The sequence below is a fragment of the Medicago truncatula genome, chromosome 3 (assembly GCF_003473485.1).
Source record: "Medicago truncatula cultivar Jemalong A17 chromosome 3, MtrunA17r5.0-ANR, whole genome shotgun sequence".
Taxonomy (NCBI): Eukaryota; Viridiplantae; Streptophyta; class Magnoliopsida; order Fabales; family Fabaceae; genus Medicago; species Medicago truncatula.
Genome location: NC_053044.1, coordinates 42,280,153 through 42,298,341, shown reverse-complemented (window position 1 = coordinate 42,298,341; position 18,189 = coordinate 42,280,153). Strand labels below are relative to the sequence as shown.

The window sequence follows — 18,189 nt, the reverse complement described above, 5'->3', positions numbered from 1 at the left end:
GAGAGCATGCAAATAAAAGTGTCTATCATTGACGAGAGAAATCGTCAATATAACCTTCCTCTCACGATTCGTCAAAAGCCTACCATGCAAATGCTTTTAAATAAAAGTTTTGATTATGGTACGAGAAGGCTTAATACTCACAATTTTAATACAAATATTTTATGGAATAAGGTGATTAAAACTATTCCAACTCCAAGCCCCAGTAACATAATGATGGACATCGAAATTAGAAGAAACTTATAAGATCGCATAAAGGTCCCATGAACCCAATCATCAAGCCAAAATCTAACATTGTTACTATTCCTTAAAAAAAAATTGTTATTATTAAAAAAAGATTATATGAACAACAAGGGTAGTTTTGATGTTATTAACAAAATATTTTGGAGGTGTTACTGTAAAAAATCTAAAAAGATTGCACTATAGATCACAAATGATTGTTTATGTGAACCATTCCTGCAATGATTTAGTTTTCGCGTTGGAGATTTGATCTTCTCTCGTTTGTTTTTCTTTATTCCTATTTAATGTGAATTACAACAACAACTAAGTTTTATCCTACTAAGTGGGGTCGGCTACATGGATCAAATTACGTCATAGTGTTCTATCATAAACCAAATTTGAATTCAATTCATTGACTTCTAGATCCTTTTCTAATGGTTTATCTAATAATTTTCCTAGGTCTTCCTCTACCTCTTCTAACTTGACTCTCCTCCATTCGATCTACTCTTCTTACGACGACCTCTACTGATCTTCTCTCTACATGCCCAAACCATCTAAGTCTATTTTCTACCAACTTTTCTACTATATGTGCTACTCTCTCTCTCTCTCTCTCTCTCTCTCTCTCTCTCTCTCTCTCATGATGTCATTCCTAATCATATCATGTCTAGTCTTACTACTCATCCAGCGCAACATCCTCATCTCTGCTACACTTACTTGATTCTCGTGTTGACTCTTAACCGCCCAACACTTTGTACCATACAACATCGTCGGTGTGACTGTTGTCCGATAAAAAATTTCTTTCAACTTAAGTGGTACTTTGTTATCGCACAAAACACCTGAGGCTCTTCTCCATTTCAACCACCCAGCTTGAATACAATGGCTTACATCTGCTTCTATTTCTCCGTCATTTTGTACTGTGGACCCAAGATATTTAAACCGTGTAAATTGAGGTATGATATGATCTCCAACTTTCACCTCCAAGGTAGACCTACTTCTCCTTTTGATGTAGTTACATTCCATATACTCCGTCTTACTTTTACTCAAGCGGAAACCATACGATTATAGGGCTTGCCTCCAGATCTCTAGCCTCCTATTCAATTCCTCCTTCGACTCACCAAGCAAGACTACATCATCTACAAAAAGCATACATCTCGGTGCTTACTCTTGGACGTGTTCCGCCCGTACATCCAAAACTAAATAAAAAAGATAAGGACTTACAATTGACCCTTGGTGCAATCCTACTGTTATGGAAAAATCTTTGGTAGCCCCATTTTGCGTCCTCACACTAGTCGAAGCTCCCTCATACATATCCTTGATAGCTCTAATATAGGCAATCATAACCCCTTTCTTCTATAGGGCTTATCTCTCTACAAACTCTATCTTACGCCTTCTCCAAATCAATGAAAACTAAGTGTAAGTGTTTTTTATCCGTCCGACATCACTCCGTCAAGCGTCAAAGTAAGTAGACCGCTTCCATAGTCGACCTCCCAGGCATAAAAGAAAATTAGTTATCTGTAACCCGAGTCTCTTTTCTTAGCCTTCGTTCAATCACTCTTTCCCATAACTTCATGGTATGACTCATTAGTTTAATTCCCTTATAATTCGCGCAATTTTGTATATCCCCCTTGTTCTTATAGATTGGAATTAAAGTGTTTCTTCTCCACTCGTCCGATATTTTCTTCGTCCTTATAATCTCGTTAAAAAGTTTTGTGAGCCACACAATTCCTCTGTCGCCAAAACTCTTCAACTCTTCAACTCTTCAATAGGTATTTTTTTAAGGAACTTCGATAGGTATGTTGTCCGGCCCAACTGACTTGCCACTACTCATCCTTTTCAACGCTTCTCTAACCTCGTGCTCTTGAATCCGACGATAGTAGTTATAGTTTCGGTCCTCCTCTCCGATGTCTAACATGTTTAATGTGATTTAACTCACGCTAAAAATGAACATACGCGAGTTAACTCACGTTGAAAATACACCTACGCGAGTCAACTCATATTCGAATTTTTACGGGAAATGAGCAAATTCTAAATGGAAGAAGAGCAATTCGCTTCACATTGAGGGGTTACTCAATCAATGAGCTTTCTCAGTAAACGATCTCTAATGTCCATTGCAATACTAACCAGGTTGTTAATTCATTCGGCAAGAACCATATTTTTAACATACTTTATAATTTTCCGTTTTAGCCTTGTTGATCGATGGGAGATTTAAAATACCTTTTCTAAAGCTTTTATGCATTGTCTGTTTCTAGTAAAAAAAATAAGTTGGTCGTATGGAAGATAACAAGTTTGTGTGAAAAAAAGGCTTCCATTGTTTGGTTGCCATATAAGAGAGGAAAGAAAATATAATTTTGGTGGATCCCACATACAAAAAGTAAAAATAAATCTAGAAAATATTTGAAACCACGGAGAAATAAAAAACAGTGGATGGCCTAATTGTGTGACCGAAAAGAGAAACGGGTCCGAATATTCTCGAAAATTCCAAAGTCTGATTCCTTCTAGTAATCTTCTCCTACGGTCATACATACCTATGTAAAATGTAACCCCTCGTCCAAGTCAAAATCAGGGGTAACCCCGGGTTGTAAAAAAATCAGCGGCTCTCTCAATGTTAAAAAGTTACCCCTTCTCCAAGCACAAACGTCACGTGACACGCATGCCACCCACTCTCTTTCTCTTGCACGAACCCTTTTAAATAGCCTTCACTCTTCCCTTGTTTTCTCCACCAAACCTCACTCTAATCTCATTCTTATTTTCTCAAACTTTTTTCAACTCTCACTCTCTGTTTCAATGGGTATGTGTTCATTCTACTCTTTTTCTCTCTATATCACCTTTTAATCGTTTATTAATTAATGTCTCTTTTATTTGTTGATCAGCATCTGACAAGAAGATCAGGATCGGAATCAACGGTAATTCAATTCTTACTACTTTCATTACGTTGTTTGTTTTATCTTAATTAATTTTACTTAATTAAATTATTTCTTTCTGTAAACAGGATTTGGAAGAATTGGACGATTGGTTGCTAGAGTTGCTCTTCAAAGAAACGATGTTGAACTCGTTGCTATCAACGATCCTTTCATCACTACTGATTACATGGTAAAATCTCTGATCCGATTACAATTTAACCTAACAATCAAAGTCGAACTCTGGATTTTTATTTTTACAATGTGTTTTTTGTATATGCAGACCTATATGTTCAAGTATGACACTGTTCACGGTCAGTGGAAGCATTTTGAACTTAAGGTTAAGGACACTAAGACCCTTCTCTTTGGTGAGAAAGAAGTTGCTGTTTTCGGAACCAGGTAATTTATGATCTCTGATTTTGGATCTGAATCTCATGCCCTTTTTGGATGTAATTAATTTTAATAATGAATTAGTTGATAAATTTGATTGCATCTGAATATAATAGGAACCCTGAGGAGATTCCATGGGGTGAGGTTGGAGCTGATTACGTTATTGAGTCAACTGGTGTTTTCACTGACAAGGATAAAGCTGCTGCTCACTTGAAGGTTCATTTTATTTCATTAATCTCAATTTCAATTATTATTTTGATTATTTTTATCTGATAGATCATTATGGGGTCGTTAGATCCATATATCCGACGCCACTCAGTGAGACAATGCTTGATAGTCTGTTATCATTTGTTTATTTGATATGAATCATGTGTTTTGTGTTTTGTTACAGTCGACTAGTATTATGTTTACATATTGTTAGTTGTTCCCTGTTTGATTGATTGATACAATGATATTGAGTACTAATAATCTACTAAAAACAGTTGATTAGATTTCTATAGTTTAAATTTGAAATGTGTGTAATTTGAATTTGGATTGTTGTGGTGATTAGGGTGGTGCCAAGAAGGTTGTCATTTCTGCTCCCAGCAAAGATGCACCTATGTTTGTTGTCGGTGTTAACGAGAAAGAATACAAACCAGAGCTTAACATTGTTTCCAATGCTAGTTGCACTACCAATTGCCTTGCTCCCCTCGCCAAGGTTTTTTTTCATTACCCTTTTAATATGTTTATTGGTTAGGGTTAAATTATTAGCTTCATTGGATAAAATTATTAATCTTAACTCTTTGCAGGTTATTAATGACCGATTTGGAATCGTTGAGGGTCTTATGACCACAGTCCACGCCATCACAGGTTGCTTATTTATCTTTTTACTAACTAGAACTAGAATTTATTCATTTTAATGTTTTCTTTTTCTTGTTCTTCATTTTAGAGTAAGATTATATTCATGATTAATTGATTGATTGTTTGGTGTGATGAATCAGCCACCCAGAAGACTGTTGATGGCCCATCAAGCAAGGACTGGAGAGGTGGAAGAGCTGCTTCGTTCAACATCATTCCCAGCAGCACTGGAGCTGCCAAGGTACTCTATAATGATATAACCTTGTCAAGTTATGTTACATGGTTGGATGGTGCAAGTTTTATTTCAATTTCATTACTCTTGTTAATGAATGTTGAATTTGGAACATACAGGCTGTAGGAAAGGTTCTTCCAGTACTGAATGGTAAATTGACCGGAATGTCATTCCGTGTGCCTACCGTCGATGTTTCAGTTGTTGACCTTACTGTAAGGCTTGAGAAGAAAGCAACCTATGAGGAGATCAAGGCTGCCATCAAGTAAGTCTTAAACTTGAATCTCTTATATTTGACTAATTGAATAATTTTTCCCTCCTAACATAACCTATTTTGTTGAAATTGCAAAAACCAGGGAGGAATCAGAGGGCAAGCTGAAGGGTATTTTGGGTTACACTGAAGATGATGTGGTATCCACTGACTTTATTGGTGATAGCAGGTAATGTTGGTTTTTTAAGCAACTTTGAAGATAAACTATCATGATCAGTTTTTGGTGTTCTCTCAATCTAATTATTATTGTGTTGGACTTTATTTTCATTTACAGGTCTAGCATCTTTGATGCCAAGGCTGGAATTGCTTTGAATGACAACTTTGTGAAACTTGTTTCTTGGTATGACAACGAATGGGGTTACAGGTAAACTACTCTAAGACCTTGCTGTCACAATATGGCATTGAATTGATTGTCCAAAATATACGTAGTGTTCTTCGTACTCATAATACGTTGTTTTTTGGTGTTGCAGTACCCGTGTTATTGATTTGATTGTCCACATTGCTTCTGTTGCTTGATGAGGCTGAGCTTGGATTGCATCGGAGTGTTCCAAATTTTGTCTCACTGGAGATTGTCAGTGTGAATTTTAACTAAGAATAAAAATTTGTGTTGCTGTGAGTGATTTCGCCGAGACACAGTTTCTGCATTTTTATTTTTGTAATTTGGATTGAATAGACGGCTTTAGGTTTTTACCTCCTCTTGTTTTAGAGATGGATCTTTTCATTTTGATAATCATCTTACAATATTTACCATGTCTCTCTGCGATCCTTTTATATTTTGAGCTTTGCTTATTGATCAATCCAATCGTTTTAAACTTGTTTGTATAACGAGTAACAATTTACAACAGTATCGGAGTTATGCAGTGTCATTTAGCGTTGAAGAGCAAATTCCATTCAGAAAACAATTTACCTCTCAAAAAGAGTTTTAGAAATTCGAAGAACATATCATTTCAGATACGTAAAATAATATGAGAACACAAAATGTTCTTAGATGAGGGGATACATCTTCATAGTGATACCGTGATTTCCTTGTTTGAAAAAAGCACATGAAAACTTTAGGAGAAATTGCTAATTGAGTAAATTACAAATAAAAATAATAGAAAAAAAATGTATAATTCAATGAATTTTTATTTCATTTTTGACATAATAAAATAAATTTCAAACAGATACAGTGAAATGACATGAATTATGAGACGAAAATGCTTAAAATCACGCCTCTAGCAAATGTTTTTCTTTTCTTTTGTCAAGTTTTCAGATTTTTAACAAGCCAAAATTTGTGTGAAGTTTTCAGTTTTTTTTTTTTAACAAGCTATTTGTCAAGTTTCGACATTTAATTTTTCTTTCGTGATTTTGTGTAATTTAACCACGGATTCAGATACAGTGAAATTACATGAAATATAGGACGAAAATGCTTAAAATCACGCCTCTAGCAAATGTTTTTCTTTTCTTTTGTCAAGTTTTCAGTTGTTCACATATATTCAACATTTAATTTTTCTTTCGTGATTTTGTGTAATTTAACCATGGATTCAATCAATAATTTGAGTTAACCCTCTTAAATTGTCCTGACTTTTGATTGTGTGAAGCGTTAGCTTGAGATCTTAGAATATGTTTCTGTATTTGATTCATGTTTTTCAGGTGTCAAATTGAGTGACTTAATTTAGCTTAAAGAAAATGAGTTATGCATGTTAGCTTGTATAACTCATTTTTTGAAAAACAAACATATCTTTTAATAAAAAATAATGAATATGGTAATTATTTTACAACTATATAATAACAGCTTTAATCATCTTTCAATTATGAATTTGATTCTAGATTTATCATTTTTGTTTTTAACGACGTCGAAAATGTACTTGATGTAGTTTGATATCTCTTTTAGTTAAAAACAAGTTATCGAACATTCACCCAAGCTGTAGGAGAAGGCCGCAACAAATGTAGTAGCATGACACTAACGTAGAACACCTCCATAAGAAGTATTTTGAGAAAGAAATATCCAAATTCAAATTAGGAATTTTGGAGAAAAAATGACCTACTTATCCTTATTTTGGCATGTCACTCACTTATGTCACATAAGAATGATACATTTGTATAATGTTGGAAAGATAAATGACCGAAATGAATCTTTCAAAACATAAAATACTCAAACGAATTGTGATTAAAAAGTAAAATACAGAAAATATAAATACTTAAAATAAACTATCTAAAAATAAATTGATAAATTCTCTAAAAAAAAAAAACATAAATTGATAAAGTTGCCCGACAAAATAGAATATCATTTTTTATGGTAGCTCAAGACGTCAAAGCTTAATTTTTTTCTTTGACTTTCAATCATGGTGGAAAGTTTTGTATGTATGTTTAGAGTATGCCACCTGCTAAATTTCTTTTTTTTTGTCTTTTTATTATGTTTCGTTGATCTTTGTGACTAAGCACATTTTGTGCTTAATTAGGTTGGATTCAAATGTTTTTTTTTTTTTCATCCTTATTTATATTAGGGTTGATAGGTCTTTACCCCTTTGTAATATAGGACACTTTTGGTTTTGCCCCCTGTAAAAAAAAATTTTAGATCCCGTCCTTATAAAATGAAGATTCGTCACGATTGCCCCCTAAGTCCATTGACTCAGCAGAATCTTTGAGTTGACACTTACGTGGCTTTTTCTTTTTATTTTTCATTTTTTTTCTTGCCACGCGGAAAAAATAGTTTACACGTCATTTATATTTAAAAAAATAAAAAAAACGAAAATATAAAAAAAAAATCTGAAAATCAGTATTCAAAATTTGAAAAAATTAAAATTATTTTTTAAATTAAAAAAATAAAAACTTTTTTTTTCAAAAATTAAAAAACATTCAATTCTTTTAGAAATAAAAAACTATTTTAATTTTTTCTAAAAAAAAATTCTGGAAAATATTTAATTATTAAAAATCTGGATATAAATGTTTTTAAATTCCAATTATATAATCTGAAAAAAAATTCTATTTTATTTAAATTTTTAAAATATTAACTTCAGATTTTTATTGAAAATTTTAAATTTAGAAAAAATTCAGATTTTTTTAAATATTGTTCCAGAATTTAAATCAAAATAAAAATCTTAATTTCAGTTTTTTTTCGACAGTTTTATTTCTGAATTTTTATGAAATATTTTTCGAAAATAAAAAAAATCAAATTGTTTTCGGAATTAGGAATATTTAAAAAAAATTATGGAACTTAATTTTCAAAATAAAAAAATTAGACAATATTATATTTTTCGAAGTTTTTTTATTTTAATTTATATTTGGATATTTTAGAATCTTTTTCATAGTTATTTTATAATTTTTTGAAATATATTAAATTTGAGATTTTTGTTCTAAACTAAAAGAATTATATTTTTCCTAATTAATTCATTTTTTGTAATTTTTCATAATTATCTTGAAATATTGTTCCAGAATTTAAATCAAAATCTTAATTTCAGTTTTTTTCAAAAAATTTAATATTCTGGAAAATAATATATATTTTTCTGAAGAAAAAAAATTATTTTGAAAAAGGTTGTTTGGACTTTTTATTCCATAATTTTTATATTGAAAATAAAACTGACCTTTTTTAATTTCAAATATTTTTTTTATTTTGAAAATTAAGTTTCAGATTTTTTTATTTTTTGAGAAAAAAATCTGAACTTTTTATTTTGAAAATTATTTTTTTCGATTTTTTAAAATTTTCAAAAATTAATTTTCAGATTTTTTTTAATTATTTTTTTTTTTTTGTGTTTTCTTTTTCTAATTAAATATGATGTGTTAAATGAATTATACATGTGGCCAATGAAAAAATAATGAAAAATAAAAAAGAAATATTCACATGAGCGCCACGTAAGAGATTCTGCTGAGTCATAGGGGTCAGAGGACATTCCTGAAGAATCTTTATTTTACAAGGACAGAATCTAATTTTTCTTTTTTACAGAGGGCAAAACCAAAATTACTCTATATTACAGGGGTAAAACACTGTTTTACCCTTTATATTACATATTTTGGCCTCTTTAAAAAATTGATAAAATCAAATCAATTTATTTTACTTACATGCATCCAAATGAAAACGAATCACCCAAACGGCAAAACCGGAAAACCCGAATCCAAATGCCAAAGCTAATCAAACCCCTGATAATCCTCGTTCATTTTTCAAACTCCCGCGCAAACCAAAAATCAACCGTTAGATCCCTTTCTCATTTCTCAGTCATTTCCAGATTTTTTTTTCGTCCTGTGTTATGTGAGTGAAAAAGGAATACTGCAAATCAGTGCTGATTTGCACCAATTCCGGGTTTCAAAGTATTTCAACTGATTTGCAGATTCTTTTTAACTCACATAACACACGCTCTTTAAATTTTACCATAAAAATTTGCTGTTTAATCGTGAATGCTTCGCCATAATTCTCTTCACTAGATTTAGCATTTTCCTTCTCAAAAACAACAACGACACCACCACACCAATCACCATGGGCGCCAACATTCCTTCAAAAACAATCGAAGAACTCGAACACATTCTCCTCCATCCCGATACGTACATAGGTTCAACTGAAAAACACACTCAAAATCTATGGGTTTACGAAAACGAAGAAATGGTTCACCGTTCTGTTTCCTACGTTCCTGGACTTTACAAAATCTTTGACGAGATTCTCCTTGACGCCACCAAGAGAGATCCGTCCATGGATTCGCTCAAAGTTACAATCGAACCGGAAGGGAATACAGTTTCAGTTTATAATAATGGTGAAGGTGTTCCAGTAGGGCTTCATAAGGAAGAGAATGTTTATGTTCCTGAATTGTTCTTTGGTCACCTTAACTATGATTATAATGTGAAGAAAACTACTGGTGGGAGAAATGGTTATGGTGCTAAGCTCACCAATATTTTTTCGAAGGAGTTTGTTATTGAGATTGTTGATGGACGTCGTTTGAAGAAGTATAAGCAGGTAGTGATTTGTTGATTTTTTTTGATTTTTTTTATTTGTGATCCTGCTAGGGTTTATAATTTCTTGATTTATGATTTTGCTAGGGTTTATAATTTTTGGTGTAATGAACTGATATTGAGTCTGTTGATATATGATTCTGCTATGGTTTTTCATGTTTGGTGTAATGAATTGAAGTTTTTGTATATTTGATAATATTTTGTTATATACTCAATCGGTGACTCAATTTTGATGCATACAATGTAGAATCACCGCCGACATCTGTTTGATTTTATTTTTTTGGATTAAGGATCTTGTTATGGTTTTTATTTTTAATTTTGAATGAAATGAACATAAATTTTGGTTTATTTGATAATTTATATGTAGCTTCTACATTTGTGCTTTTGTTTTTGTTTGTGTTTATTTGGGTATGTATTGATGATCGGGTGAATTGGTTGTGTTATGAAGGTTTTCTCAAACAATATGGGGACAAAGTCTGAGCCAGTGATAACCGAATGCAATGCTAGTGAGAACTGGACAAAGGTAACCTTTAAGCCTGACTTGGAAAAGTTCAAAATGACATATCTTGAAGAGGACCTTGTTGCTTTGATGAAGAAGCGTGTGTTGGATATGGCAGGGTGCCTTGGAAAGACTGTTAAGGTTGAACTCAATGGCACCTTGATCTGTTTTATGTCTTTCCGCGATTATGTTGACCTCTTCCTGAAATGTGCTGAGAAGTCCAAACCTGCACCCCTGCCAAGGTTCGTTTTTCTCTATGTGCCGGTGCATGTGTCGTTTTCCCGTTGTTGTTATATAACTTGAATTGGTTGTTGTTATTAGGATTCATGCTATAGTAGGTGATAGGTGGGAGATTTGCGTGAGTCTAAGTGATGGCCAGTTTCAACAGGTGACTAGTGAACTTCTCAAGTATACTTCGAGGTCAATTGATGTTAATTTTTTGTCTTACACGTCTTCATTTGTTGTTTTACCAGGTCAGCTTTGTTAACTCGATTGCTACAATCAAGGGTGGCACTCATGTTGATTACATCACCAATCAGATTATTGCCCATGTAATGTACAAAGTAAACAAGAAAAAGAAGGATGCCAATGTGAAAGCTCACACTGTTAAGAATCATTTGTGGGTTTTCGTGAATGCACTTATTAATAACCCTGCTTTTGATTCTCAAACTAAGGAGACTCTCATGACTAGTCAACCTAGTTTTGGTTCTTACTGTGATGTTCCAGAATCAATGCTAAAGGATGGTTAGTTGTGCTTCATTCTTTGGCTGTAATGTGATCAATTAACTTGAAATTGTGTTCTTATTTACACTCACATGCTATAAATTTCTGCAGTTGAAAAATCTGGAATAATGGACACCCTCCTATCATGGGCAGATTTTAACGAAAGTAAAGATTTTAAGACAACTGATGGAAGAAAGATCCAGAGGATCCGTGGGATTGTAAGGCTTGAGGATGCTAATGATGCTGGTGGAAGGAACTCAGAGAAGTGTACTTTGATATTGACAGACGGAGATTCTGCTAAAGCCCTTGCTGTAAGTTTTTTTTTCTATTGTCAATATGCAAAATAGTATAGAAAAAAGCATATCTCAAATTTTGGTGTGGATATTTTTCATTTAAGAAAACAAAGATAAGGTAGAAGCATATAGTTGTTTTAATTTAAAGTCAACCACAAATCTCTAATATTTACAAAGAATGAGAAAAATTTAAATTAATTTGACATTTTTTTTTGTATGAAGATGGCTGGCCTCTCTGTTGTGGGTCGAGACCACTATGGTGTATTTCCATTGAGAGACAAATTGCTCAATGTTCGGGTAGCGAGCAAGAAACAGATAACGGACAACCAAGAATTTCAAATTATACAGAAGATTCTTGGACTGCAGCAAAACAAAGATTACACAAATGTGAAGTCTTTGAGATATGGTCATTTGATGATTATGGCTGATCAGGTGAGACTTAAAGGTCATGGTTTATTGCTGTTTTGACTTTTATGTTTGGTTTCAGTGGGATATGATGGGAATGACGATATACTATGCATGGTTTTTTGTTCCCCAGATTATAATAGCTCAACTTTATGTGTTCAGGATCATGATGGCTCCCACATCAAAGGGCTATTGATAAACTTTATTCATTCATTCTGGCCATCACTGCTTAAAGTTCCATCTTTCATCGTTGAGTTTACCACTCCCATAATAAGGGTTAGTTTACTATTATTAATGTTGTATGTTGTATATTTGATAGTAAGTTTATATTGAAAACACTAAGTTGTACATATTATTGAATAAAATACCCCTTTTGGATATCACATCCACATCTCTCTCTCTCTCTCTCTCTCATTCATCTTTCTCTGCAGGTTTCTCATTCAAACGGGACAAAATTATCATTTTATTCCATGTCGGATTATGAAGTGTGGAGAAAAAGAATAGGGAACAATGCAAACTGTTGGAAGATAAAGTACTATAAGGTTTGTTGTTGTAAGCATGGAGAATCTCCATATATTTGCGCCTATAACTGTAAGTATGCCACTATATTTGCGTATGCAGCATAAATGATGAAATCTTATTTAATAACTATCAATTATATATGCCTACGCGTATACATGTGATGAATACTATGTTTAAAATTTATTTGCATACACATACACACATATACATTTTATAACAATATTGTACTTTCAAGATCTTGTGACTCTAACCCGGAGAACCTCCATTTTTGTGTTTATAATTCGTCGTTTCAGTGTTTTCTTATTTTGTTTTTGGTGTTTGTATAGGGGTTGGGTACAAGCACTTCCCAAGAAGGGAGAGAGTACTTTCAAGATCTTGATAAGCACATGAAAGAATTCATATGGGTGATGTTTACCAATATGAGAATATGCTAATACAAGCTTACTCCTCTTCGGTGTTTTGTTAACATAAAGTTTACCATTCTTTGTTGTTGCAGCCTAGCACTTGCCATGATCTTGAAGCCAAACTCATTAGATACAAGAGTTTCATCGACAGAGAGCTAATATTGTTCTCAAGGGCAGAACTCCAGAGGTCCATTCCCTCTATGGTTGATGGTCTTAAACCTGGCCAAAGGAAAATTCTTTTCTGCTCATTTAAGAAAAAGTTGTACAAAGAAATTAAAGTTAGCCAATTTATCGGTTATGTGTCTTTGCATTCTGCTTACCATCATGGTGAGCAAAGTCTTGCAAATACAATTATTGGAATGGCACAAGATTTTGTTGGTGGCAACAACATCAATCTTCTCAATCCAAACGGTCAATTTGGTACTCGTAACTTGGTGAGATGAACCTGTATATGTTGTTATTGCAAAACTCCCCACGTTTCTTTTTAAATTTTATATTTATTGGATATTCCCTCTCCAGGGTGGTAAAGACCATGCAAGTCCCAAATACATTTACACCGAGCTAAATATTGTTACTCGTTTCCTCTTCCATGAAGATGATGATAAGCTTCTTAAATACTTGAATGAGGAGGGAAAATCCATTGAACCAAACTGGTATTTTGTTTTCTCCGTTTTTTCTAAGAGGCTATTTTGTTTGTGATTACTGACAACTAAGGACACCGTAGACATAGAACTGATTCAAATTTTACTTCCACATAGGTACATACCCATCATACCTTTGGTTCTTGTCAATGGTAGTGAAGAAATTGGAACAGGTTGGAGTTCTTACATTCCCAACTATAATCCAAGGGAAATTATTGCCAATGTTAGACGTTTGTTGAACGAAGAGGAAATGGTGCCAATGGATCCATGGTACAGAGGATTCAGAGGAACCATTGAGAAAAGTATGAAGCAAGGAGGCTATAGAGTCAATGGCTCAATGGTGAAAATAGATGAACAAACTTTCAGAATCACAGAGCTTCCTATACGGAAGTGGACTGAAGATTACAAGCAGTTTCTTGAATCTATAACTGAAGGGGCGCCTAACGTCAACGATCCTTTCATTGAGGTAACATGACTTAGACATTTTCTCGCCATATATACAATAGGTTAATTTGTGTCTTTTTTCATGTGAAAGTTTTCTTTGTTTCAGGATTTTAGGCAAAATGGGGATGATGCAATTATAGACATTGAGGTCAAAATGAAGCCGGACAAAGTAGCTTCGGTCATGCAAGGACTATTCAAGAAATTTAAATTGACTAGCATTGTTAGCACGAGCAACATGCATCTTTTCGATGCAGAGGGAAAAATTAAGAAATATGACACTCCAGAACAAAGTATAACATTTGCTATGCATAACTGTTTTGAATCACAATATTATGTAATGTTTTTTGTACTAACTTTTTTTGTATCATTATGCAGTTCTTGAAGAGTTTTATCCACTTCGAATGGATTATTATCAGAGGAGAAAGGTGAATTATTCTCTCAATGACTTATTATTATGAGAGTTCTATCTCTATATTTTATACCAATTAATTAATACGAACTGAAATGCAATTTATGCATGCATGCAGAAATATATGTTGGCCAACCTTGAACGGCTTTTGTTGATTTTGGACAATAAAGTCAGATTTATATTAGGGGTTGTGAATGGAGAAATTATTATGATCAACCGGAAAAAGGCTGAATTATTGATTGAGTTGAAGCAGAAAGGTTTTAGTCCCATGCTGAGGAAAGGTAAATCTGCAGAACCACAAGTTGTAGGGGCAAATGATGAGAGTTCCGAAGGAGCAACATGGGGTGACTACGAGTATTTTTTATCCTTACCTATTGGAACTTTGACCCTAGAAAGTGTGCAGAAGCTGCTAGATGAAAAGGCTGAAAAGGAAAAGGAGCATGAAGTTTTGATGGGAACCCCAACAAAATCTTTGTGGTTGAAGGATCTAGACGAGTTTGAAAAGAAACTTGATGTAAGAGACAATACTGAATTTGTTTATTTGTATTTGAAATAATGAAGGTCTGTATTACTATCTTTTGCCTGTGTTTCAGGAGCTAGATAGCAAAGAGGCAGAAGAGGATCGAAAGAGATCTAACCAAGCAAGTAAAAAGGCAGCCAATGGTTTTGCTGCAAAACCTGCAATGAAGCCGCCACAACCACGAAAGAATACTAAGAAGACCAAAAATGTTGAGCCAGAGAATGATAATTCTTCAATGGAAATTGGTAAGCCTGAATTGTTGTTTTAGTGATTAATTAATAATAATATTATTATTTGTGATTTTTCAAATTTTGATATCCTTTCGGGTGTGAACTTTCTCGATTTGCATCAACAGAGAATGCTGTTGAAGTTGCAAAACCAAAAGGAGGATCAGTGTTTAAGAATACTAAGGTATGCCAATTGCCTTATTCCTGTACTACATTTTTGTCCTTCCAATCATGTATAAGCGCTTACATTTTCATAATATGCCGATCATCAGGAAGCTGATGACGATAGCTATATTCTATCTATTCAAGAACGCCTGGCTGCATATAACTTTGAATCACCTGGTGAAAAGTCGGGAGGTGAGTTTTTTTGGCTAAAGTAGTTAAATGTTCTAAATCTTCAATTCATTAGCCATGCTAGTACGTAGTACATATATAATACATAACACATAACACATAATACATGCTAGTACTGAAGTTGGGTTTTCTTCCACAGCCATGGAAAGTGAAGAACCCGTGCCTGCTGGGAAGAAACAGATTAACAAAAGGGGCGGTGCAAAAAAGAAGTCAAGTACCATAGGTTTGGAATCAGATAGTGATAATGAAGTCATTGATGATGATGACGACTTCGAAGTACAATAGAAGGCTGCCCTAGTTAAGAAGGGAGGGAGAAAGCCTGCTGCTCAAAATGCCAAGACGGCATCTACCGCCCCCAAGAAAAGAAATGTAGGCACCAGACAAACATTGGGTCAAAAATTATTTACTGATATGTTTTAGTCAGCTGAAAGTACAGCTACTTCACCAGAGAAGAAAGTGAGGAAGATGAGGGAGTCTCCATTTAACAAGAAAAGTAGCGGTTCTATACTGGACAGGGCTGCTAACAAGGATACAAATCAAATTGAAGATTTGTCTGCTGGTTCTGCTTCTAACTCTCCTATAGCAAAGAATGAGGTGGTTGAGATCGCACCGCAGCCAGCAAGGGCTAAGCCTCACGGGGCTAATCCTAATCAAAACAAATATGTAGTGAGTGGATACGAGAGTGACAATGATTCCGATGAGTATGCAGAATTATCAGATTTTGTAGAAGTCAACTAGACTATTCCCGCAATTGCACTACAATGTAACTGAAATTTTATGCTTTAGTGAAACTAGATTTTGGCTGTACCAATATTCTGTAAAACTTTTATCTGAACAACTGAGTTTGCATGAATGAATCAGATTTGACTCTAGCCATCTTTCTTCTATTCCTTATGGAGATATACATTTGAATTGAATGGTTCAAAAGTTGGATTTTTAATATTTTATATAGGATGGAGAATTTCTCTATTATCTTTCTTTGTTTCTACTACTAAACACAGTTTTTTATTGGTCCCGATAACATTTTGTTTTTGCAGTACCCGTGTTATTGATTTGATTGTCCAGATTGCTTATGAGCAGGGCCGGCCCATAGCCCGTCGAGGCTGGGCGACGACACCGGGCTTTCAATATTTTGGGGCCCAAAATATATTTTTTTTATATGTAAGACATGAAAATAATGGTTATATAAAAGCAAATTTTTTCAATTTGGACAGCTTGCTTTAGTGGCATGGCCACTTTTTGTTGAGTGTGAGGTCATGTGTTCAAGACCCACCAAAGTGTGATTTCTAATATATATATTTTTTTAAATAACTTATTTAATTTTTTGGGGCCCTGAATTTACTTTTTTTGCATCCCTTATAAAATTAAAACCGGGCCTATGAATTTGTTAAGACGGCCCTGCTTATGAGGCTGAGCTTGGATTTCATTGTCTTATTGAAGGTTATCTATCATAGTGTGAATTTCGCCTGGGAATAAAAAAAAGACAGAAATTAATAATTATTGATATTTAGTTTATTAATAATTACTTTTTAAAGGACAATAATTACTCAAGTTGTTTGCTTAAAAAATTTAGTTCTAAAATTGATCTGACATAAAGCAGTCTACAGCAAAAAACAAATTCTAAAGACTGTCCTGTCCTTTTTTATGTATAACAAAAATGCATGATTTTGATACAATTTCTGTCATCATCAGTCATATTTTGTCTCACATACTTCCTCTGTCCCGCAATAAATGACCTGTTTAAAAATGTGTAATTTTGACCTAACTTACTTTGACCATATTTTTCTACTAATATACAAAGATAAATAATACTCCCTCCGTCCCTTAATAAATGACCCAGTTGACAATATACATTATTGACTTGACATATTTTGACCATACTTTTCTACTAATTCACAAAGATAAATAATATCATGTAAGATGTTGTTGGATTCGTCTCGATGAGTATTTTTAAAATATTAAATTTTTATATTTTTTTTAGTAGAGAATTGAAGATATCAAAGATAAAACATATGCATTGGTATGTGTGTCAGAGTCAACTAGGTCACTTATTTAGGGACGGATCATATAAGATGTCGTTAGATTCGTCTTAATGACTATTTTCAAAATAACAAATTTTCATAATTTTTTTCAATATATTATTCAAGATATTTAAACTCAAAATTACGCATTAATATGTGTAAATGGGTCAACTATGTCACTTATTAAGGGACGGAGTATTTGTTTTGTGGCTTTATGCAAAATTGAATTGTTTATTAGTCTCAGCTTTTCACGGTGGCACATGATGTGTGTCGCAGTTCATTAGCTTTGAGAAGAGTAGACAGATAAAATAAATAGAAATCTCGTGATCCCAAAAGTAGATCTAGCTAGCACATGAAATGCAGACTTATAGGGACATAGAGATAAGAGTCAAGTCCCACATTGCTCCCTCGGTTAGTTCATCAGAGCCACCTTCATTATAATTTTAGTTAATTTTTTTGGTGGAGATAATTTTTTTTCTTAGTTTGTTCTTTTAACTTTGTACTGTATGAGCTCTCAAAAAAACTTTGTACTGTATGAGTTGGAGTAACTCTTCTTGCAGTAGTTAACGGTTATTTACTTGAATTTCATTTTGCTATTAAAAAGGTCTTGTTAACTGATACTTCTGAAATACTAATTAAGGAACTAAAAATAAAAAGAAAAGTTAAATTTTGCATTGAAAAGAACATACTTTTTTAACTTTCAAAAAGTAGAATACATAATTTTCAATACAATATTTCCTTTTATAATTTCTTAACCAATGCTCCAGGGCACCGGTTAACATGTCAGGTGAGTATGTTCTCAAGAGTTTTTATATCATCAACCATAAATAAAAGAAAGGTTCAAGAAGTTGATTGCTCTCTACTTTCAGCATTGCAATAATTTTTGCAGTGCGAATGGTGCAAGTCTAGATCAAGTAGGAAAACGATTTACCTCAACAATCTAAAATCAGAAACAAAAATATTAAACGAT

At 33.4% G+C, this 18,189-nt stretch overlaps 1 protein-coding gene and 1 pseudogene across 2 annotated transcripts; both read left to right on the top strand.

Moving 5' to 3' along the window:
• The first annotated feature begins 2,869 nt into the window (after positions 1–2,869).
• On the top strand, positions 2,870–16,437 carry LOC11441068 (glyceraldehyde-3-phosphate dehydrogenase, cytosolic). Of its 2 annotated transcripts, none has more exons than XM_024779256.2 (12): positions 2,870–3,004; positions 3,087–3,119; positions 3,206–3,306; positions 3,397–3,512; positions 3,620–3,719; positions 4,054–4,200; positions 4,292–4,352; positions 4,484–4,581; positions 4,692–4,834; positions 4,926–5,009; positions 5,115–5,204; positions 16,236–16,437. In XM_024779256.2, exons 1-12 carry the CDS (start codon positions 3,001–3,003, stop codon positions 16,420–16,422), a joined length of 1,164 nt encoding a protein of 387 aa, XP_024635024.1. In that variant the 5' UTR covers positions 2,870–3,000; the 3' UTR covers positions 16,423–16,437. The 2 variants fall into 2 exon arrangements, with proteins under 2 accessions (XP_024635024.1, XP_003601828.1); XM_003601780.4 differs by lacking the exon at positions 16,236–16,437 and adding an exon at positions 5,311–5,613 and having other exon boundaries at positions 2,875–3,004.
• On the top strand, positions 8,911–16,070 carry LOC11440406 (DNA topoisomerase 2-like; annotated as a pseudogene).
• Positions 16,438–18,189: the final 1,752 nt, after the last annotated feature.